The sequence below is a fragment of the Camelus ferus genome, chromosome 19 (genome assembly GCF_009834535.1).
Source record: "Camelus ferus isolate YT-003-E chromosome 19, BCGSAC_Cfer_1.0, whole genome shotgun sequence".
Classification (NCBI taxonomy): domain Eukaryota; kingdom Metazoa; phylum Chordata; class Mammalia; order Artiodactyla; family Camelidae; genus Camelus; species Camelus ferus.
Window position 1 is genome coordinate 23,430,621 of NC_045714.1, and position 24,494 is coordinate 23,455,114.

Below are 24,494 nucleotides of genomic sequence, written 5' to 3' on the forward strand. Positions count from 1 at the left end.
TAATCTCATGCTTCTCAAAATGGTTTACTGCAAATACTGAACTATATGGTAAAGATGCTCAATTTCCTGAGCACCAAATTTACTGGAAGGTTTTAAGGGAAATAAATAATGGTAATAGTTTAAAACATTTTTATTTTAGAATGAACAGTGTAATGTATACAGTAAATTTCAAAATTCACATTTTAAATTATCAAATCTAAGACTTCAAAGAAATGTCTTGCTCTCCCCCAGACCTCTAGGGACTACACATGCATTCATCACTACCTATCTAAATGTTCAAGGACATTTGAGAAGCTCTGTCTTATAAAAGTCATAATATCCATTCATCAAGGTTTACATAAATTAGAAAATGTTTCTTTCTGACAAAAGTAAATATACAAAAGTGATCACTACTACTAAGAACAATAGATGGAAACTGAGAAGCAAGGGACTCCAGAGGAGAGAGAGGTTAGTTTTGGAGCTGAAAGAACCCTTACTTCTTTTTTTTTCAACTGAAGTATAGTCAGTTTACAATGTTGTGTTAATTTCTGGTGTACAACATAGTGATTCAGTTTTACATATATATACATATTCCTTTTTATATTCTTTTTCATTATAGGCTATTATAAGATACTAAATATAGTTCCCTGTGCTATACAGTAGGATCTTGTTGTTTATCTGTTTTATATATAGTAGTGTGTATCTGCAAATCCTGATTTCCCAATTTATCCCTCTCCATCCCTTTTTCCCCCTGGTAACCACAAGTTTGTTTTCTATGTCCGTGAGTCTGTCTCTGTTTCATAAATAAGTTCATTTGTATCATTTGTTTTTAGACTCCATATATAAGTGATAAGATATGGTATTTTTCTTGCTCTTTCTCACTTATTTCACTTAATATGATGATCTCTAGGAAAGACTCTTACTGATCCTGGTCTCTACCTGATCTGTACAAGAGCCTTGCCTTGACAGAGGTTTTTAATTTTTTTTAATCTTAACATTTTAAAAGTATCTTTTCTCACATTTACTCCAAAAGACTGGCTCACTGCTCATTTGAAGAGTTGGCTCTACATAGGACATAAAAATGTTGACATGCATGTACTTGAAGTATCAGGTAGGTTTTGACAGGAAACAAATATCACATTTAAATCGAGTCAGATGAGTAAAGTTTAATCAAGGGCCCATTTTTAAAAGTACTGACAGGGGTGTAGAGAAACCACAAAGTACCCTCCAGGAGCATAGCAACAATGGCAAGGCACCCCTAGATCTGAAGGGTCTCAGGGCAGTGGTGGCAACTGGAATGCTGAGAAAGAAAGCAAGAGGTATGTGGAGAGGGCTGTCTGACAGAACCATGACCTTAGGTCAAGGGACAAAGCCAGCCTGCAGCAACCCAGACTTGTGGAGCCAGGTAATAAATACTTCCACCTCACTGTCTTCCTGCTCTTCGTACTTCTGGCTGGTGCCTCTCAGCCAGACCTAACCAGAATCTGGAGGGCCCTTTGAAGAAGCCCATATGGGCACAGAGCATGATGGAGTAGATTCAGAAAGGCTATCAGAAGGCAACCATCACATCGGGTTTTCCAGATAAGGGAAATTAAGTGGCACGAACTAAGAGGATGAGGACTTTTTGTGACATGCAGTAGAAGCATAGTTATTGAAAGCAGAATTATAGAATCTTAGAATTAGGGAACTTTAGAGATCATCTAGTCTCATATCTTTCACCAGATATTCCTGGCAGATGACATCAGCTCCTACTTAAATAAAAACTGTGACTAAGCTCACTATATCATACAGGGCAGCCTGTGACATTATTTAATACATCTCTTTCTTATAAAGTTCTTGACTTATGTTAAACCAAAGTCACTTCCCCACAGAGATCTTAGGCAGCTGGAGCTGGACAGAACAATCCTGTCACGGACATGGACTCCACAGTACCTCACTGAAGACTGTGGCTCGTACAAATCATTTCTGAGATTCTGTGAGTTGTTTCTGGCCCCTATTCACAGTGATGACATATAACAAACTTAGAGCAAACTGAAATCTTTTACCACCTAAAAGTACTGAGCCAGTATATCAGTCAGGGATCAACCAGAAAAAAAGAACCAGTAGGAGATACATATTAAAGGATTTATTTTAAGGTATTGGCTTACACGATTATGGGAGCTGGCTGAGCAAGTCCGAAATCTACCAGGTAGTTTGTAAAGAAGGGAAGGTTGGAACTCTTGGGCAGGAGCTGAAGCTGCTGTTCACTGGTGGAAATTTTTCTTCTTCAGGGAAACCTCAGTTCCATTCTTAAGGCCTTTCAACTGATTGAATCAGGCCAAACAAGATGATCTTGGATAATCTGCCTTACTAAAGTTACCTGCTTATGTGTTGTAATCACATCTACAAAATACCTTCACAGCAACAACTAGATTAGTGTTGGATTTAATAACTAGGAACTGCAGCCTAGCCGAGTAGACTCATAAAGTTGACCATCATAGCCAGGTATATCCTGATCCTTACGTGTTCATCTAAATTTTTGAATCTAAGTGAAAGATTTTGCATTTGTGTCTATCAGTTTCATTGTGTTCATTTTGGACTGTTTCAGCCTATTGATTACACCAATCAAACTCTCCTAGTTTTCTGTCATTCAAATTTTTGACAAGCATGCCTTCCAATCTCTTGCCCAAGTTCTTGTTGTAGAAGTTAACAAGACAGGGCCAAGTTTAGAGCCTAGAGCCCACAACAATGCACAATAAATTTCTATCTCCAGTATTACAATCACCCATTGATAACATAAAAATCTACATGTGACGAGGTTGAAAAACTAAAATTTTATTTACCAGAATGCCTTGTATAGAGTACACTGCTCTTGTTTGGAAAGATGCCTTAATAAGCATTGGTAGATAGAAGTTAGGCAAACACCCCTTTCAGATTCCCCACCTCCAACTCTGCACAGAAGCCTGGTGTCAAGAACCTATGGAACAAGGAGTTAACAAAGTAGAGGAAGCCATGGAAAAGTAGCCTTGCTTAGAAGGAAGGTTTGAACTTTACAAGCTGTGAAATGACCTGGGAATATAGGTTATATATGATATAGAGCTGACTAAAAACCTTGTTAAATTCCAGTCTCATTCAGTTCCCATTTCAACATTTTTTTGCAGTGGTATCATAAAAGATGGGATTTAGGTGTTTTATATAAATGCTACTCCCCAGACATGTTAGCCCTTCAGAAAAGAAAAATGAATTTTAACCTAACATTCTCAAAAAAAACTTCCTAATTCTTAGTGATCACAGCTCCTTAACTCAAGGTTCACAGGCTGTGGGTAACAATCTTTTCAAAAAAATTAAAGAAAAATTAAGGAGGTTGACATCAAGCTGGTTCTAAAATATGAGTACATTTTTCCAAATCTTGAAAATAGAGGAACTATTTACCAGTTTTCAGTTCTCTACCACTTTTTCCTTTCCTAGACTTTATGAAATATAGCCAATAGCATTTGTATTCCCTTTACTTCAAGGCAAGATCTGTGCCTGGCATTCTATCTGTCACATACTTAATATAAATAAATATTTGCTGAATTAAGTGGAGTTGAATTCTTTTCTTTCTATATAGAGCTAGGATGTAAACTTGAATCTTCTGACTCCAAGTTCAGCATTCTCTACAATATACTACAATATAGGTACTACATAAAAATAATAAAGCCTTACATCTTTAAAGTACATTTGAATAGCATTTTACAATTGAACACAATGCTTTCACATCCCGTTACATTTTTTTTCTAACAGCATGCTCATTTTCTCTCAGAGTATCTTATCCCTATAACTTCAACAACTAATTCTTCTTTCTGAGTCAGAATTGAGTCTAATAAAGTAATTATCTTTATTAAATTGTTAGCAAGACGAATCAATAATTAATCATGCAGTGGGAACAGTGGAGCCTATTCCTGCAGGCAACTGAAACAGTAGCTTCTTTGTCCTTCCTGACCAGATCCCTCCTGGCATTTCTTTGAATTAATCGTCATTAATTTTGGTGGTCAGACCACATCACTTCTGTGTTCTTGGTTAAGGAGGGTATCTTGGAATCTGGCTTTAAGCCAAATGTGGCATTCTGTTTTCTCACTTCTGGAGTCTGTGACCAGCTAGGCTAAGTTTATCATTTGTGTTTTACTTTACTGACTTTGGAATGTATGTGGAGGACTCTGAGAAGTGCCACTCAGAGTCCCTCTTCAGTGAGGGACTTTTTGCCTAGTTGCTGGGAGTGCAGTTTGCAGACAACTGCACAGGGACTTTCTCAGGTGCAGACAACTGCGTAGTCCAAGTTATGCCTCCTCCCTGGGTCAGTCCACTTCCAGTGACTAATCAATTCAGGGAACATAAAAGCCTGACCATCTCAGCCTAACTTTGGATGAGTTAGAAGAACCATGTTAACTCCAGAGTACCCTGTGGGGTCTGGAAAGAGTTTCTCTGGGCTTGTTACCTAGTCCAAGCTTGTACTGCTTGCCACACGCCAGGCCAGTGAATCAAGAGTGGGCAAGGAATAGTGACTTTATTCAGAAAGACAGCAGACCAAGAAGATGGTGGACTAGTGCCCCGAAGAACCATCTTACCTGGGTTAGAATTTAGGTTTCTTTTATAAATGGGGAAGAGGTATGGCTGGCTGTTGCAAACTTCTTGGTTTAGAAATCCTTTGTTCTTGCAGCTGTCCATGTAGGTCTGGGCACAATATTCCTATAAACCTTCAACAATACAATTGTTGTTTTCTGTTCCGAACTTTTTATTTCTATTTGAATGGAAAAGTGTTATACCTTTAAAGGTCAGAGGCTTGAGAATAAGCTATCATGTATATTTCAGGCTACAGGCAACATTCTTTTACAAAAGTGCAGACCCAGCATGACTAAGCACAGGCAACAGAGCAGAGGGTGAAGAGTTAAAAGAATAGATCCAATATAGAGTCAGGTTTGTTCTCCTCTGTTAAAATGAATGAATGAAGCTTGCTTGTATCAGGATGAATGAATCTCAAAAAGTGAAAAACCTAGTTGCAAAAGTATATACAGTACGATGCCATGTATATAAAGTATAGAATAAACACTGGGTACATATGTATGTAGTAAAAGAGATACGTAGCAACTTCAGGACCATAACCACCTCTAAAGAGGGAACAAGGGGAAAGGATGTTGGGAGGAGGCTTGGGTGTGTCTGTACATTCTTTTTCCTTAGAGTTGACACCTAAAACAAACAAGGCAAATGTTACCATCTGTTAAATTGTGTGGGATTGGAAGGAGGGTTAATAGTGAGATATGTTTTATTTTCTGGATTTTTTTTTGTATGTCTAAAATATTTCATGGTTAATTTTTTAAAGAAAAAGTGGAAATAAACATCATTTACACAAGTAGAATCTACAGATGAATGTATATTTAAATAAGTTAAATATCAAAGTTTTAAAGTTTGTGTGTGTACCACTTAAAATTATCTTACGCACCCTGTGGAAAACAGTGACCAAAGGTGCTACAAATTAGCAAGTGCAGCTAAGTGTCAACGCAGCCACTTCCAGCAGGTACTCTTGCTTCCCCCACCCCCCAGAGGGCCATGAGGACAGCATGTCACCATTTTTCTCTTGCCCCTTCTGCTTGCACTCATTACTGAAGATCTTCTCCTTATCCAAGGCCTCCCACCAGCACTGTCTTCTTACATAATTATGGCCAAACCAATCAGACTAGGTATTGTCAGGTCTGCATAATGATCCTCTGAATCATCAAGACCAGGTTAAATCATGCTCATTAGCTTCTGTTGGGGAAGGTGGAGGAATATATTGTATCCTTTTTAGACAGATTTCCACAAGAAAACAGTCAAAATAAAAAGAGATATGACTCATCTCATGGGAAAAATGATTTATATGAAACACCTTTCTCAATAATGATAGATAAATGAAGTATTACTATAAATAAACAACTTGTTTAAAATACTTATAACAAATTACAAATAAACGTATTTTTTAATTTATTTTTTTAAATGTATTTTGGACCTATTTCAAAATTTTTATCATTTGATAGTAACTTTGTGTTTAACACATGATTCTGCACATTGTGCAGCTCTAAGAAGCAGTATGAGCACAGACTCTGGAGTCAGACTGCCTAGATTTAAATCCTTATACTGAGTACCAACTGTATGACTGTGGATAGGTTATTTAACCTTTCTATGCCTACATCACCTCACCTGTACTATGGGAATAATAACTCTTCCTTTTACAGTCACTGAGAAATTTGCCTAGGACTCAAGTCTTTATAAATATTAGCTCCTATTGTAACACTAAATATTGTTTTTGATTCTTCACTTGTTTTATAACCCTTATTTCTTTCTGCTAAATTAAGAATTTTAGATAGTGAATTCTGTCTAAGTCAGAATCCCTATTATTTCAAGTTTTGCTCAGGAGATATTTGAAGAGGAAGAAATATTTTTCTACTTTGTTTATCCAAGAAATACCACTGGAGGTATTTATGTCTGACACAATGATCCAGAGACAGAATGTATAAACTTGACTGTTGTAAATATCTCTGCACTATTCAAGTGTATTTGAGTTGATCGCATCTTTATCTGACTGAACTCTGCTGAGTCATTCTTTCTTGGATGGAATGTTATTTTTAGAAATGGATCATTATTCTTGCTTCTTATCTGAGATTGTATCTTGCTGGCACATATTAAGGGCAAATGTGAAGAGCTCTTCTGATGCATTATTCAGAAAATCAGAAGCTGAAGTTGTTTTATATTAAATACGATCAAAACTAGACAGATGCAGTGTCTGTGTGGGCAAGATTTTCTGCAGGGCAAAGATTTTCCCATTTTTATCTCTGTATCATTTTATTGGTGAAAGCACCTGATTTTTAGTCACACCAAGACATTCATCTTCTTTAACTCTCATTGTCAAGACATTCTCTTAATACTCCATGATCCTTTATGTGGTTCACAACTATAATTTGAGATTCAAAATAATGAATTTATTATTCCCTTTTATTTTTCTAGATAATTTAGATGGTACTCATATACTTAAATTTAAATTTTAAGGTTTTAGATTTTCTGGTGAAACATAAAAGAACGTGAGGAATGCAGGACAGGGTAAGGGAAGGAGCTGAGCAAACAGTTTCAGGAGAAGCTTAGGGCTTTGAAGAATGAATTGCACTGGAGAATTGCCCCCTTCCCACAGATGAGGGAGGTGGGCTCTCATAATCCCACATCAATCAGCCAATGGCTGTGGGCCACCAGCACGCTGAGAGGGCAGGGTTAAATATCCGTGTTCAAGACCTTGCCTTACTTTTTGCACCACATCAATTTCAATCATCTTCATCTCTCTTTCTCCTCAGCCACTCAACAGTCACGTGTAGAGCTATTTCACCAATGTAATTTCAAACTCCGAAACAGTTGTCTCTGATCAGAGCTGCCTTTCTGTCACTTGTCTTCTCTCTCTTTCTCCTACTAAATCTTCACGGTGACCTCAGTTCCCTCCTCTGGCTCCCTCGTCCCTGCTCGGTCCACGGTCCTCAGTCTCACTTCCGCAGCCAGCTTTGACTGCGTGACCAACCGTGACACTCAAGCTCTCAGTCTTCATGTAAGACACACTGCACCCCTCCTAGTTCATTTGCATAGACATTTTCCTCCAAATGGAATGCCATTTTCATCTCTTGGCCTGACAAGCTCCTACCTATCTTTCAAGAACTATCTACCGTGCCATTTCATCTGTGAAGGTTTGTTTATTTCACTAAGCCAGAAAGGGCCCTGAAGTAAGCATTTGCTGTCTGTGGGCTTCCCATCACCCATTTTACCTTTCTCACCATCCCAATTTCCTTGTGAGGAATTAGGTCCTCCCCAGTGGATATGTTCTTATAGGAATGTAATAAAAAGCCTTGTCTTCCATACTAGACCCTTCGGACTCATCATGGAGTCTAGAATACAGAGGGTAAGATCCTAAAAGATTGGATTCCAGTCCATACCAGTAGCTGCATCTGTCTCTGCTTCCAGAGATGCTTTGATTCCTGACTGACCCCATTGATTCCATGAGCTTTCAACAGCCTCCTAATAAATTCCTTTTGCTTAAGTCAATCAGATTAGGTTTTTGTTGCTTACAAACAAAGCAAGCTCCTGTACTCCCACAGTGCCTTATTACATAGTGCCTACCACATGGCCTTGTACTTTTTGGTAAACATGTCTGTCTCCGCTAAGCTAAGACAGTGTCTCAGTCATCTTTGTAAACACAATATCTAGCATTGTGTCTAACACATGGTAAGTATTCAGCTCATACCAATTAAGTGAACAAGTAAATGTATGAATGACAGAGAACAAGTTGTTTCCAGGTCTCCTCTTTCTCATTAGTATTTGAAACAAGCAAGTGGACCATTTTTATTCTAAAGATTTGCTTCTAGTTATTAGGAACAAGAGGATTCTGCATGAATTTCACAATGACAAGTGACAGGCATTAAGAAATAGACTTGGTTAGAGAAATTTACAATTGAAGTGTCAGCAGAAGAAGGCATAGATTCCCATTTCTCCCGTTATCTAACAGAGAGTTGGTCTGGGGATTGCTGGACACATGAAAGATCTACCTACTACACTACGCTGAGTATAATCATGAGAAAACAGCCTTGTCAAAGGTGGGCTACTTGGGCATTCAGCTGCTTGGGAAAGTCAGATGTCCAGCATCTGGAGACCTTGAGAGCCCATGGGAAATTTCATCCCCTATTGCTTTTAGAAGGTAACTACTGATCTGATCAGAGGCTGAGTTTGGGTACATCTCTTCTCACAGGGAGAAGGGACATTTGTTTTCCAAATGCTCCAGGGTTGCCATCTGTATTAGTTCACTACGGCTACCATAACAAAATACCATAAGCAAGGTGGCTTAAACAGCAGATTACTTTCTCACAGTTCTGGAGGGTGGAAGTCCATGCTCAAGGTGTTAGCAGAGTAGATTTCATTCTAAGGCTCCTTTCCTTGGCTTATAGAGGGTCTCATTGTGTCCTTACATGGCCTTTTTTCCTGTGCCTGCATGTCCCTGGTGTCTCTTCCTCTTATAAGGACACCAGTCATACTGGATTAGGGCTCCACCCTAATGGCCTTATTTCTTTAATCACTTCTTTAAAGACCTTATCTCCAAATAAGGTTACATTCTGAGGTACCGGGGGTTGGGACTTCAACATGTGAATTGGGGGGGGGGGGACACATTTCAGCCCATAACAGTATCCAAGTTAGATATGGAGTAATGATAATAAGACTGCAGAAGTAATAATATGTCAAGAACTCTTTACAAATTATATCTCTGACGAACAGTGAAATACAAATTCATCTAGTTGGCCACTTTGCACACTTGCTGTTGTTCTAAATACTGCTCTGGTGTACCTACTCTGCCCTCTCATTCCTGATGGTCATCCCCAGAAGTTCTCAATCAGGCTAGAAAGGTCTTAGAAAGGTTCTGGGGAAGGAGGAGGGAGCCTTGGGCAGATCAAAATTTTCAGGGAGATTCTCTTCCAGTCCTAGGTACATACTGGTCATCTTGGAGATGCCCATTGCTCATGAAATCTTAGTTCAGACAAGGGAGTCTGAGAGCTGAGAGCCTGATGTCTAAGATCCAGGCTGTATAGTTCACCAGGCAACCCCCTGCCTTGGAGGCCTTGCTTCCTGTCTCCTGCTTGCAAGACTTTGCACCCTTTCCCACACCGGGAGCATCTCTCTTCCTCCCACCATCAGAAGGCTCTCTCTGTCTCTTCTGCCCTCTAAGACCCTTTCACAAAAAAGAGGAAGAGGGTACCTTTGTAGGCAGCTTATACCAACTGACCAAAAGTGAGGTGATCTTGAAATGTAGAGGTTCAAAAATAAGGAAAGAAAAATCCAAACAAATATGCCAGCACATTAACGTATTCCTTTTTAAAATATAAAGCATAGCAGGGAGGGTAGAGCTCAGTGGTAGAGCACATGCTTAGCATGCACAAGGTCCTGGGTTCAACCCCCAGTACCTCCATTAAATAAATAGACAAATAAAGCAAATTACCACCCCTCCAAATAATAAAATAAAAAAGACAGAACTCTTTTAAAATGTTTTAAAAAGGACCCACCATATAAAATACAAAACACAAAAATAATTTTTTTTTCTTGTTTGTTCATATACAGTAGGAAAGCAAGCAAAGAAAAATACCATAGATGAAGGAGATCAGCTTTTTAAGATGGGCCTCAAGATTCTTCAGCAGTCTAAAAGCCAAAAACAGAAAGCAGAGTAAGTCTTTATCCAGCTACTTAAGTCAAGTTAAATTTCCAGGTTGAAAAAAAAATAGTCCAAAATCTAGTTTGTCATTAAAAGCCTATTGGCATGACAAATAAGCTTATATGCCCATAAGCTTTTGTTTTTAAAAGGATCAAATGGTGTTTAAAGAATCCTACAAATTATTAGCCTAAACAAGTGGGAGGACCTTATGTGAAATTGTGGTCCCTACACATTAAGTGAAATGCAGAATTAAGGCACCAATCTGAGCATTTGCACAAAAATACTCTCTTTGGCTTTAATTAGGTATTTGAAATGAAATTAAGTAGGTATTATTTGAATTTGAGTAGTTGTTTTAGAATGCTTTTTCTGCCTAACAGCATTTGTACATCACTTTATGGTTTTCAAAGTGTTTTCATGTATGTGATTCAGTTTCATCCCCTGAATGGACTTATGAGCTAACAAGAGCTTCATTTTTCTCCCTTTGAAAGTTGGGAACAGAGACTCAAGAGTGTTAAAGTGAATAATCACTATTACATAGCCGAGAAGTGGCCGAGCCGTGGCCACATGGTCTCTTTCACGTGGTCTCCATGTCCATTGTTTCTCTTTTCACTTGTCTACTTTGTCTAAATCGGAGGCATAAATAATTTCTCCCCCAAGAAGAGGGGTACATCTTGAGGTCACCCCTCCAAGTCTCTAGGTAAAACCTTGGCATCAAATCCTGGTTCTACTATTTCCTGGCTGTGTGATCCTGAGCAAGTTACATAACCACTTTGTGCACAGAAGATACAATCAAGCTCTTAGAACCATGTCTGACACATAGTAACAAGGAGATAAGTGTTTATTATTTCATTTCTATTCCTCTAATTGGTAAGTGGGAGGAGCGGGAGGAAAGAAGGCAAGAATGTCTTGAATCATAATAGAAGGAACGGACTCTGAATCCCTGACAAGGAGAACTTTTTTTGTTTTCACACAGATTAGGCATATCTGCCCCGTGGGAAGCAACCCAGAGCTCTGGTAGCCAGCCCCAGGCAGGGCAACAGCAGAATCCATGAATTTTTTCTTAAAACCCAGAGCCTTCAAGAAGAGCCTGAGAGTGTAGAGGATGCAGGCAGGGGAAAGAGGGACTCAGCTATGAACCTGATTATAACACATCACAATTTCCATTTTTGCAGCTCCTTCTTTGTGCTAGTTATTGTGGGCACTTATCTGTGAAACATTATTCATTGCTCATAGTGGTATTGTGAGACATAAATTATTATCCTCAAATTATAGAGGCAGAAATGAAAGGTCAGAAAGACTATGTGATTTTTCCAAAGTGAGACGAAAAAATAAAGGATTTTGTTCTCCTTGTAGGGAAAGTTAAATTAGAAGCTCTTTGTTCCAGCAAAGGAAACCAAGCCCAGCAAAACCTGGGCCTCATGCTAAGCGTCCGTGGGGGCTGTCATGATGAGGATGGAGTTAAATGTGACCCCAAAATTACAATCCAGCCTGACAAAAATGTCTGTCCACTTGGGTGCCACTAAGCAGGTGGGTAAGAATAGGGAATTGTCAACCTAACGGGCTAGATGAGAGAACAGTGGAGTTCTGGGAAGGGGATGGTCCCTGAGATTTCAGACTAGCTCTTCCTATGGCAGGTGAACTGAAGATGAGGGGCCCACTGGCTGTGCCCCCATCAAGTCCAAGGAAACCCTAGATTCAGCCTGATGGGACAAAATCACTCTTAGAAGGTTCCAGGTAACTATCCACTTAACCTTGACGGGTGCCTTCCTTTTTGGCCTAAAGAGTGGGGAGAAAACCCAGCCCCTGCAGGACCATCCAGCAGTGCAGGCACCTTCATGCCTACCTGGTGTCATTCAGTCTCAGGCTTTCTTCCCCAGCCTGTCATGCCTTCCCCTTGCCCAAGAGCCAGAAGAATAGCTTATTTTTGCAGCAGCATAGACATGAGTGGGTACATAAAGCTGAGTCTCTTGGCCCTTCTGAGTTGGTAGCAATGGAGAACTGAAACCAAATCTGCTCATATCAAAAGACCCCAAGAGTTTGTGGGCAAGATGTGTGAAATTCCTTTAGTTTTCATGATGGTCTGTTCTCCAGTTGAGCCAGTGACATGGACTATAGCCATCTCTAAGGTTCCTTTTGGCTCATCCACACCCACATCTTGGTCTAATCCATTTATTCAGCCTCTTTGTACTATAAGGGGGAAGCTGTTGAACAAGTCAGTGCTGTTAGAAGTACAGGTGTTGAGCAAGCAGATGTCAGGGAGGCACAAACTTGTCTGAAGGAGTCAAGAAGCCTCTGATGGCATCTAGGCTTAACTGACATTAAGAATTATTCCCCATCAGCAAAGAAGGTTTGGGATAAGCTGCTGCCCTACACCAAGTTCCTGATGTGTCCTAGAGATGCATTTAGCCTCCTCCTTCCCCAGCACACACCTGAGCATCCAGTGCCAGGTCCTTCAGAGATAATCTAGGTACCTAACTGAAATTCTTTTTGAGGAATCTGCCCCTACTGCCCAGTTTCTCCTACTTTTTCCTCCTTGGGGATTGCAGTCCAGATGTAAATGCACCTAATTTACTGACATCTTTCTCAGGCCCTGGGTTCTGCTTCTGGTATTCCAGAATACCACCTTGGACTTTCCTGACAGGGCACCTGGATACCCACCCCTCGCTTGGAATCAAAGACACCTAGAGGCATTGGTTTTGCAAACTTTCACTGCCCCAGGGCTAGCGACTGCATGTACTGCTGGTCCCCTTAGCCCGTATCAGGCTTCTCTGCCCTGCACCATGTTGGTATCTTTCTGGTCCCAGCAGGCTATGTGGCTGCAGCAGTATGCCATGCGACAGAAGAGCTCCCAAGAGCCTGCATCCTGGTGTCTTGTCTGTCCCTGGATGCCAGACATTTACATTCATTGACCTTTGAGAACTTCTGTCTCATTATTTGCCTTCTGGTCCCCAGAACCTCAGCTTGCTTTGACCATGACTAGTTTCTTGCTCGACTTCCTGGCTTCCTTTTGTTCCACTGGAATCTACTCTCTGTTTTGCCCTCCAGGACCCTATTTTGTACCTGGATGTCACTGTGTCCTAGCTCTTTTTGCTTATTCTATTCTGCTCCAGCCTTTGACCAAGAGCATCTTATTGTAGCATCAGCATGGATAGGGGTATATAAAGCTGAGTCTCCTGATCCCTCTGAATTGGTAGCTATGGTAGCTTTGTGTGTTTGTTCCTGTGTTTGAGCCAAGGTCACAGGCAGAGGTTAATGCTTTCTGGTCTTACCACTACCAAAAGGGAAGTTGTAAAAGTAAAAATAAATCCCCAAAGCACTGTCTGTCTCCAACACAAGTTTTGACCTTGCAAGGTTCTGCATCATTACTTGTTATACAGATTAGGTCCAGGTGACTTTTGGCCAGGTCTCATAAAATGCACTGTGAGGCAATCCTATGGTATCTGTATTTGTAATCACTAAACTTTCACATAATTTACCCACTAATTATAGGAGAACAATTACAATGTTACAAAACTTTAGAATCTATGCAACAGTCGTCATAATAATGATAATGATAATAGGCAAATTTATTGAGTACTTACTCTGTATCACGCAGTATGCCAAGCATTTCACATGGATTATCTCACTGAATCTTCCCAACAACCCTGTGCTGTTATTATCCTCATTCCATAGATGAGAGAGGCACAGAGAAGTTAAGTAATTTGCCTAAAGCTCTCCAACTAATTAGTGGTGGAACCAGGATTTGAACCCTGTCAGCCAGACTCTACAGCCCTAAAAACCATTAAGGTTTTGTTTGGTTATTGTTTTTCCACACAGTCTGGCTTTGCTGTGCTGAAGAATATGTTCTATTTTAGAAAGTTACTTTGAAATGTGAAAAAGACAGTTGTTCTCATGATGGTAACTTCCTAGATATGACATTCCAGTTTTAATATTTTTTAATTGATTTTGATTATGTTGTTATGTATTTCAGAGTTCACTTTATAAAACAAGCTCTCATAACTAATGGGAGTCGCCATGGGAGAGTTCACTATTTTAGGGCAAGTGCCCAAATTTTTCACTTCACTTGGTCTATAAGCTTGAAGCATGATGTATCCTAAACACTTATCTTTTTCAGTAGCTTCATTAGTTTTCAGATATCATTTAAATACTCTCAGACTGATCAAAGCCTGAAAAAAATCTACTGGTCTAGAGATGTAATGGACTTTAGCTAAACTGTATGGTTAGTAGCAATGACAACTGGTCCTGTTGTTAGAGAGAAGTAATATGAAGGGGGGAGCAGAAATTTGCACTTTTGATAACCAAACTTCTAATGTCATATTCTTTGAAACAGAGCCTACCTACTCTTTGCCAAAGCAGCCGACATGGGAAACTTGAAAGCTATGGAGAAAATGGCTGATGCTTTGCTATTTGGAAATTTTGGCACGCAGAATATTACAGCAGCGATCCAGTTGTACGAGTCCTTGGCCAAAGAAGGATCATATAAAGCCCAAAATGTGAGTTTTGAAAGAAGTGTAAACCTTAAATAGCTACCTCCTGAAATAAGTATAGACAACAAGTGGAAGGAGCTGGGCCTCCACCGCGTGAGCCCAGGCTGGGGGAGTTACTGCAGGGCCCTGAACGCGGTGTTCCTGTCAGGGCAGGGCAGAGACGGGGCCCAGGGCAAATTCCTCCAGCCCCTGACGACTTCCAGGAGTGGAGCTGAGCTGCTCTCTACTCCACCTTCCCATCTGCCACGTCCATTTTTGGAGGACTCGCACCATTGGTGCGAGTTTTGAAATAATGTGAGAACTCCAAACCTCTAACGTGGTTAAATTTTAAATAAAATATATTCACCTCTACAAAGAAATACAGAACTAAATCCATTACCTTAGGATGATGTTTGCCTGGTTTTTATACTTCAAATATTTTTATCAGCTATACATATTCACTTTTCTATTTTAATAAATGTATTTCATTTTATCCCAAGAAAACATAAGCATTTCACAGAAAATCTGGGAAACAGGAAAAAAAAAAAAAGCCTTTCACAAGCCAACCATCCTGACTCGGCTACTATTAGGACCGCTTTGTATTTTTGCTTGGCTTCTTCCTCTGTGCTCCTCTCTACATCATCGTAATCACAAAGCAAATTCATATATCATTTTTGTTTCTGGCTACTTTCTTTTTTTCTTTTCTTTTTTTTTTTTTTTTTTTCCGGCTACTTTCACTTAATGCTAAAGCAAAAGTAGATTTGCAGGTTGCTGGTCTTTTTAATGAAAACATTCCTTTCTGATTACAAAAGAAATTTATGCTGATTACAATAAAAACTTGTGCATTCGGAAAGTATGAGGAAGAAAGTGAAAGTTGTCTAAAATCTTTCCTCCAGAAATCATTTTTGTTACCATCCAGTAAAGGGCAGAAGCTAGACTTCAGAGTAAGACAGATTTAAGTTCAAATCCACTCTTACCGGATAGCCACCTAACAAAACCCTTTCCTCCTCTTCTGTGAGAAGACCTCAATGAAAACTTGACCTTTGGTTCTCTCTCTACTTTTGTCTCCCTGGTAATATGATAAAAGTGTTAACTCTGTTTCTGGGTGGTGTTGCTTACGATTGAAATGACCTGATTGGTAAACTACCTTTGGACTGAGAGAAAGTGTAATGATCAATAAAGACCTGACGGTGGTAGTGATTCTTATGGGGACCCCAGACACTCTGCCCATGGAGTCCCATGCAGTTGTTACATGGGGCATGAGGCTTTTATTTCAGGGTGACATATGTCAGAAGGGCCCAGATGATGGCCGCTGGAGGACTGGGTAACCTGCTGCAAGGACTTCCACAGACAGGAAGGCCTGACACTGCCCTGCTGGCAACTGTGGTTCCTGTACTACCTCCACCTGAGTAGATGGTGGCAGATGTCCCCTGTGGGAGTCTTGTGTGTCTGTATGTTTATTTCATCCAGAAGTTGAACCAGAGGACCTTTTATGGGTGGGGCAACCTCTCTAATTTTCATCTGTAGAGTGAGGATACTGATAAAACACCGGGTGCGGTGTCTGTTTGGTTCACTGCTGTTATGTCTGCAATGCTTGGGACAAAAAAACCTAAGTTGAATGCTGAATTAATGGTGAATGAATTAACAGAGTCGTAAGGATTAAAATAATGTATGAGGGCACTCAATTCCACACCTGGAACTTTGTAATCATTTATCATAAAGAAAAGATACAAATATTATTATTACACTCACTATTATTCTTCTAGAATTTTTTCCATAATGATGTTGGAATTTTTTTTATAATAATGAGACATAATTTAATTGCTGTTTCTTAATTTGCTCTTTATTTGGTTGAAAATATATTATAGACATCTTTCCCTGTGAATACACCCAATATTTGCTTAATCAAAAATACAAAAAGTTCCAAGACAGACCAAATGTTACCATCATGTCCACCACTAAAAATAATATTACCTAATTCCTTTCCAAACTTGTGAACACGTACTTTATTTTCAGTGGGCATATTAATTAATTAAGTCAAATGTTGTTTCTTAGACACTTACTATGTGCCGCACATAATCTTGTTGATGGGGAGAAAAAGATTAATAGGTCAAAGTCCTTATGGGCCAATCTGAAATATAAACAAATAATTGCAGCACAAGTTAGGTGGACTAGAGTTAAGGTATGCATCAAGTGCTTTAGGCACAGAAAAGAGTCTGACTGGTTTTGCCTGGGAGAGTTAGGGAACGCTACAAGGAAGAAGAGATATTTGCACCCAGTCTGGAATATCAGATATAGGCAACAGGAAAGATTTGTTCTGTATTTAAATAAAGTACTCGATACAAAGTCAAAATACTACTCCCAGAAAAGAAATTCCAAATTAACATAGTTGGTACATGAAACTGAAAACTTAGAGCTGAGATCAGGGTTTCACGCCACACACTCTTAGTTAGAATGGTTCTATTGCATGGCCACAGACCGCCTGTCTGTCTAGTACATGTATGTTTGGTCTCAGGAGGACAAGAAGTCAAAATCTGGGTGAGGACAAACTTATCACCTGAAAGGTGGCTGACATAGATCTAATACGCAAAATTCAGCCACACTGTTTATTGAAATGCTGCAATACTGGTTGGAAAAAAGTCTCTGGCCCATGCTCCTCTTACGCTCTCCCTGACCACCTGACCTCCCTTATTCCTCACTCAGACTCCCCTTCCTCCCTTCAACTCCCCCAGATGCCAAAGTGTTAACACCTGGAAGGGCAGGGAGCCTACAGGACAGTGGATTCCATTCTGAATTTTGACTATCATTCCTTCGTTACTATAGGAAATCTGTTTCTGATAGCAAGCCTTCTTGCAGTTGATTTATCTCCTTGTACAAAGAACAGTTAAAGATACAAATGAACTACAAACAATGCTTAGTTCAATGACTGGTTGTTGGGACCAGGCTGGCCACATGCCATATAGATCCCAACTTTAATGGGACTGGCCAGGTGGCCACCTTTCCTCTTAGGCTGTTTGTGCAAACCTGACACAGAAATCCTACTGCACTGGTAGGAAATATTGCTCGGAACTGTGAGGACAGCATAGCAACAGAAATGTGCTAAAGAAGCTGGAAAGTATCCTGAGAATGACAATGAAAGAGAGACAGAGGTCAAGATAGAGAGAAAGAGAATGAAGAGAATGAAGACACCTATCTCTTAAGAACAACCAGAAGTACTGAAATGTAATACATGGGAGAGGCCTGGAGTGTTAAGAGAGCTAGCAGAGACCTGATTAACAAGGAAAAACAGAAAAGATATGAACTCAGATTATAAAGTGGCATTGAGGGGATGGGGGAAGACATGCAGTTTCAGGCTGTGTGTAAAGGGGAAGCTGGATGGGGGGAAAGAGGCATAATTTCTTCTTCTCATGAACCATGACTGGTTCATCTCACAAAAATCCAAATAAACTGAAGGAAATCCTGATAAGGGCAACAAAAGCAAAAAAGATTATGAACAGAGTGCTTTGACTTGATTTTCAGAGAATCCATTAACAAATGGAGTAGTCTTCATGAAAATGGTGGCAATTGAAGAAATAACAAACAAAAACAACTTTAGAGGAACTCCTATAAGATATTGTACTATACCAGCCGGAGGTAAATAGGTTAGGTATTTTTTCTTTCTCTGATTCTTATTTAGGAAGGAGAAATTCAGAATTAGAAAGACTCACTTTTTTTCTTGATATTGATAAACTGTTTCCATAGAAAATTTGTCTGTTAATTTGCCAAACAAGAAGGTAGGGCTTAAACCTCATTTGCTTTAAGAACCAAGAAATGGATCATTCACATTTTATCACCTTAAAATTAATTTAATCATGGGAATAATTAGTACTGTGCTACTAGTGGAAAAAAATGATTTTAAGTAGCAACCGAATAATCACTTTGCTAATTCTAAGATTATCTGTGTAGTGCATTTCTTTTTGATGTTAATGATCTTTCTGTATTAAGGGTACAAAAAGGATCTGAGTCGTTCAGTAGAGTTGACTCACACTTTGTTTGCTGTTCAATTTAAACTAAAAGTAATGACTACAGATGCTTTCAAGCCTCATACATGATTATAATAAATGCTTAATCTTCTTTCTCTTTTAATAATTTCTTATAAAAAGTAAAAGGAGGAATATTTACTTTTTAAATTGTTATTATGGAACCTGAGTAATTTACTTTGAAATATAATAAAAATCCTCTACATTTAACTCTTATCATTCAAATCCCAGCTACTATAACAATGGTTGAGTTCACAGTCTTATAAACAAATCTAATTTGCAGGGCTTGACCTTTAAAAATGAGAGAAAGTGTCATTGATGTCACCACTAAGATGTGGCTTCCCTTATATCTCAACATTACTCTTTTCTGGATTAAGATTTAATCATTCTCAGGGACATTATTCTGTACACCAGAAATTGACACATTGTAACTGACTATACTTCAGTTTAAAAAAAAAAAAAGAAAAGAAAAGAGACAAAACAAATTTTAATGATTTAATCATTCTACAATCCATCTCATTTCACCTCAGCCTTATCTCAGAAAAGACCAAAGACCAAAAACTGATTACTGTAAAGTTGTTAGATGACAATGTGCAACTGTAAATAAGACAGCCCTGACTATAATCAGCATATTTACTACATGACTGCTCATAACATCTTTTGTCTTCCTTTACTGCCTGCCATGCTTTAAGCAGTGAAAAAAAAAAAAGTTGAAACCTCCAGAGAATTAATTCAAATCATTCATTGTTATTTTTCTGCTAAAGAGAGAGAAAGCATGCTCTTTAAGCTGATTATTTGAAGCTGGGAAAATCATGGTTTCAGTCCTTATTTTCTAGAATGAGCTTTATACAGAGAAAGCTCTCCTCTCCAATCACAGGATGAAAATTAACTCCCACACAATCCGCTTCACAACTTTATGACCTCACAATTTTCTCCAAAAGGATCAGGCCAAAAAGTGTGGTAGGCTACTCACAAAATGATACGCTTTTGGCAAAAGCATCTTAAAATACAAGCTCACCTGAGTAGAACGGTATCTTCATTTTCTTCTATAAAGGTCTATTTATTTGTTTACTAACAAAGTTTCTACATAAACAAAATTCTAAATTGAGCAGAATCAAAAACTGCTAAGAGTTACAAGAAAAAGAAATTATTTAGCCAAGAACATTGGCTACAGACATCCTCACAAGGAGCCGATTTAGCTGTTTTGAATATAACTGCAAGGGTTAGAGGAGTACCAGGATTCCAGATGCCTTCATTTGTAATAACAGCCTTTATAATCAACTTTCCAAAAAAGGGAACCTTTGAGACTAAAGAGGAATTGTCAGAATCAGAAGATTTTTTTTTTACAGTTTATGGATTAAGTAGATTACATAAAATATACTTGTAAAGCACATTAGAGCAATTATGCTTTTAAGAACTGAGCTTTGCAGTTGATTCCTAAATTTAAAAAGTAACATAGTTCTTTGTCCTTGAAACTATAATTAAAAGTATAAGAAACTATTTATTTTCTGTTTTTGATTGAATTTTCAGACCTTGTTGTATCTTAATTTTAGGGAGACCTTTAACAAAGTCTTGCATGATGTTCTTATGAGCTAGATGAAAAAAGTAGAAATGTGGGCTTTGATGATGGTCGGTAAAGACAATAGATTAGTCAATTGATGACATTGTGAAAGCAAGTCTGGCAGTCCACTGCGGGACACTGCCTATGACCCTGTGCTCTTCAAATATTCCATTAACTATTAGATTGAATGTTAATACCAAATTGCTTTTTAATATGAAGCATGGAAAGAAAGGCATATTACCAATGATACGCATAACAGTATGGAATGAACTTCTAAAAATAGTGACAGGAATGATAATGATAAAGCTACAAATGAGTAGAACATGGAATATACTAGAACACCAAAACAGACTATTACAACTATTGTCTGCCAAAAAATAGTGTTAAGACTCTGTTGAGAAGAGGAGTGAGGAGGAAAAAACAAGAAAGTGATATAGATGACAAATCGCCGACTGTCATATAGCAAATCTGTAGCTAACGTGTGAAGTATGTGAATTAATACCAAGTAGTAGCAGCTTATCAGGAGTTGTAATGGTGGCAATTATCAGAAGAAAACAGCTAAAATAATTAAAAGTGGGTATCTATGGAGAGAACAGGGAGTAGCCTAGAAAGGAGCAGGGTACTGATGTTTATATTTTAAGCCCTCAGAAGTATTAGAATTTTAATTTTAATACATATGCATCTCTTAGTTTGATAACAAATACATAAAAAGTTAAATTTAGGTATTAACCCCCCCCCATAAAAGGAATTACATTTACAGTAAAAACCGGAAGTTCTCTCCCACTAAAAGGGAACCAGCATCTTTGGAAAATGTCCATGTCCAGGTGTGGGGCAAGAAATGTGCAAGATGATGTGGAAACGTCTTATCCTACCTGATAGCAAGGAAGCTGTCAGAAAATACGACGGCCGTAACCAAAAGACCAAGACAACTCAAATAAGCACCACTGACTAAAGATGGAACAATTGAGTGCCAAGGTGAATAATGACCACAATAGTCTGAAATACCTCAAATGTACCTATATCCATTAGTTCATGATGATACTTGGAAACAACACTCCTTAATCACCTTGGAGGATGTTAGAGAACCAATCTCCTCGTTTTAAAAACTGATAAAGGGAAAGGCTCAAACATTTATCTTGACCATTCTTCACAAACTATACCTAAGAATATAGGAGACAAAGGAAAGTTTTTCTTTAAAAAATTATTCCAGCTAATAAATGAGGAAGAAATGATAGAATTAGAATGATATCTTTTTGTCAACCCTAATAAATCAACCCTGGGCAATGGTCATCAGTGGCTGCTAAAGTCACAAAGTAGAGACAAGAAATTATGTACCTCCTGATGGAAATACATAAGTCTTTCTATAAGATCTTTATTCTTGCCAAACAAATTCTGCCTAAGGTTGATCAAGCCTCTAAATATACCAGTTTATAAAAAATATAGTACTGTGATCAGCAAAATGCAGACTAAGTGTGACTCTACAGGAGGAATGACTGGTTTTTTCAAGAACAACAACAACAAATTACAAGGAGAAAAGAGGTGGGTAAGAAACTTACAGATTAAAAAAGATTTGATACTTGCCACCCAATTGCAAATGTATTGGCCATATTTGGATCCCAATTCAAAGAAACTTTAAAAAAAATGAAAAGAAAAATAAAGAAATTTATAAGGCAGTTGGGCAGATAGAAATATGGATTAATGATATTAACAAATTACTATTAATGGCTTTAGGTAAATAATGGTACTATCGTTTTGCTTTTAAAAGGTGTTTTCTTTTAGAGGCACATACTTAACTATTTATAGATGAAATATATATTGTCATATATGTATTCATTGATGAAATATTTACTTCAAAATAAACTGTATGGTTAGGGAAAATGGGTTTGGGTATAAGTGCAGCAAGACTGGCCAAATTAATAATGGATAATGAAATTGGGTGATAGATCATATGTGTTTTTTATATTACTCTATTTACATTTACATGTTTTAAATATTCTATAATAAAAAGAAAAAATAGATGAAATGGGTATTAGACCTTGGTATTAATAACTAAGAGAAGCGAGCTGTCTCCACACCCTTGTGGCTTTTGTTGAGCAATATGGCATTTCCCCCCCTCCCAAAATAGCCGTGGCAATATTTCTAGTCGACATGCTATTTCATATCCCTAGTCAACATCATCAAAAAGTGGAGTCTATTTTCCCTCTCCTTGTATGCAGGGGGCTTGTGACTACTTCAAACAATAGAGTTTGCTAGAAGTAATGCTACACCATTTTGCAGGATAAGTCATAAAAACGATACAGCTCTGCCTGGTTTTCTTTCTCTCAGGATGGTCACTCTTGGAACCAAGCTAGCATGTTTTGAGGAAGCTCGTAATAGGAGAGGTCACACTTTGGTGTTCTGGTCATTAGCCTCTGCTAAGGTCTCAACCAACAGCCAGCATTAGCTGCCAGACATGTGAATGAACAAGAATTCAGCACATGGCAGCACCAGCCTTTGAGTCTTCCAACTAAGGCCCCAATATCATGGATCAGAGAAAAGCCATCCCCACTCTGCTTTGGCCAAATTCTTGACGCACTGAATCCTTAAGCATAATAAATGGTCATTTTAAGCCACCAAGTTTCTGGGTAATTTGTTACACAGCCATAGTAACTGGAACAAAGACACTGACATTCAGAATTGTAAGGGAAGATTGCACTTTTCTCAGAAGCACCTGAAACAGAGTTCAGCAATTTTACATCTATCTGCAGTGAGCTCAAAGCTCTTGGCCCCATTCAGTTCCATCCCTGTGTACTGAGAGAACTTATAAGTGATGTCACTGCCAACTTGTCAATGATTTTGAGTGACTAAAGAGGACAAGAAAGGAACCACAAGGCCTGGAGACTATCAAATTCTGCAAACCACACATAGTGCTGGCGAGTTTGATGTGTAAGATTCTCCATCATATTTTCAAAATGTTTGTTGTGAAAACCCCATAAAGTGAAGCAGTACTGTTTGTCAAGCTGCATAAGTTCACTGAGAAAAATTTGTATTAATTTTACAGGGTAGCTAGGCTAAGAAATCTGAAAAATGTGTTAGGGTGATAATCCCATATTTTATCCATTATAAGACAGCATTAACTATATGTTAGATATGTTTAAAATGTAAGTTATAATTGTATTGTGTGTTTTTATTATAAAAATATGTTGAATTTTGTCAAATTATTTTTCTGCATGAATTAAAATGATCATTTTTTCCCTTTTATTCTATCAGTGTGGTACAGTAGTCTGTTGGTATTCATGGGGGATTCATTCCAGGACCCCCTACAGATACCAAAAATCCACAGATGCTCAAGTCCCTTATGTAGAAAGGTGTAATGTTTGCATATAACCTATGCACATCCTCCTGTATACTTTAAATCATCTCTAGATTACTTACAATACCAAATACAAAGTAAATTTTATGTAAATAGTTGCCAGCAAACAGTAAATTTAAGTTTGCTTTTAGGAAATTTCTGGACTTTTAAAAATGGTTTTGAACTGCAGTGACTGAATGTGGATGTGGAACCCGTCAGATACAGAGGCCCAACTGTATATATTTCAACAGTTTCCTATGTTGAATCATCCTTGCATTCTAGGAATAAATGCCATTTGATCATGATGTGCAATCCATTTAATGTGCTCTTAAATTCTGTTTGCTAGTATTTTGTTGAAGATTTTTTTTATCAGTATGTATCAGGGATATTGGTCTGTCGTTTCCTATTCTTGTGGTGTCTTTGTCTGGCTTTAGTATCAGGGTAATGACGGCCTCATAAAAAAAAAGTTTGAAAGTGTTCTCTACTCTAGAGTTTTTTGGAAGAGGTTGAAGAGGATTGATGGTATTCTTTAAATATTTGGTAAAATTTTCCTATGAAGCCATCAGGTCCTGGGCTGTTCTTTGTAGAAGATTTTGACTACTGATTTAATCTTTCTAGTCACAGATCTGTTTAGATTTTCTATTTCTTTATGATTCAATCTTCATAAATTCTATGTTTCTCTATTCATTTCTTCCAGATTATCCAATTTTTGGTGTATAATTGTTTATAGTACTCTCTTATAATCATTTTTATCTCTGTGGCATCAATTGTAACGTCTGTATCCTCTGTCTCCTCTGATTTTTGTATTTTGGGCCTTTTTTTCCTAAGTCTAAGCATCTGTTAATTTTATTCATCTTTGAAAAAACTTACTCTTAGTATTATTGATTTTTTTCCTACTGTTTTTTACTCTCTGTTTAGTTTT

General features: G+C 38.2%; 1 protein-coding gene across 1 annotated transcript in view; it reads left to right on the plus strand.

The window, feature by feature from the left end:
* The first annotated feature begins 10,157 nt into the window (after nucleotides 1–10,157).
* Nucleotides 10,158–24,494, plus strand: part of SEL1L2 (SEL1L2 adaptor subunit of ERAD E3 ligase) — a 50,545-nt gene continuing 36,208 nt past the window's right edge. The window contains 2 exon segments of the mRNA XM_032461808.1: nucleotides 10,158–10,207; nucleotides 14,526–14,688. Of these exon segments, the coding sequence (XP_032317699.1) occupies nucleotides 10,158–10,207; nucleotides 14,526–14,688 (213 nt within the window).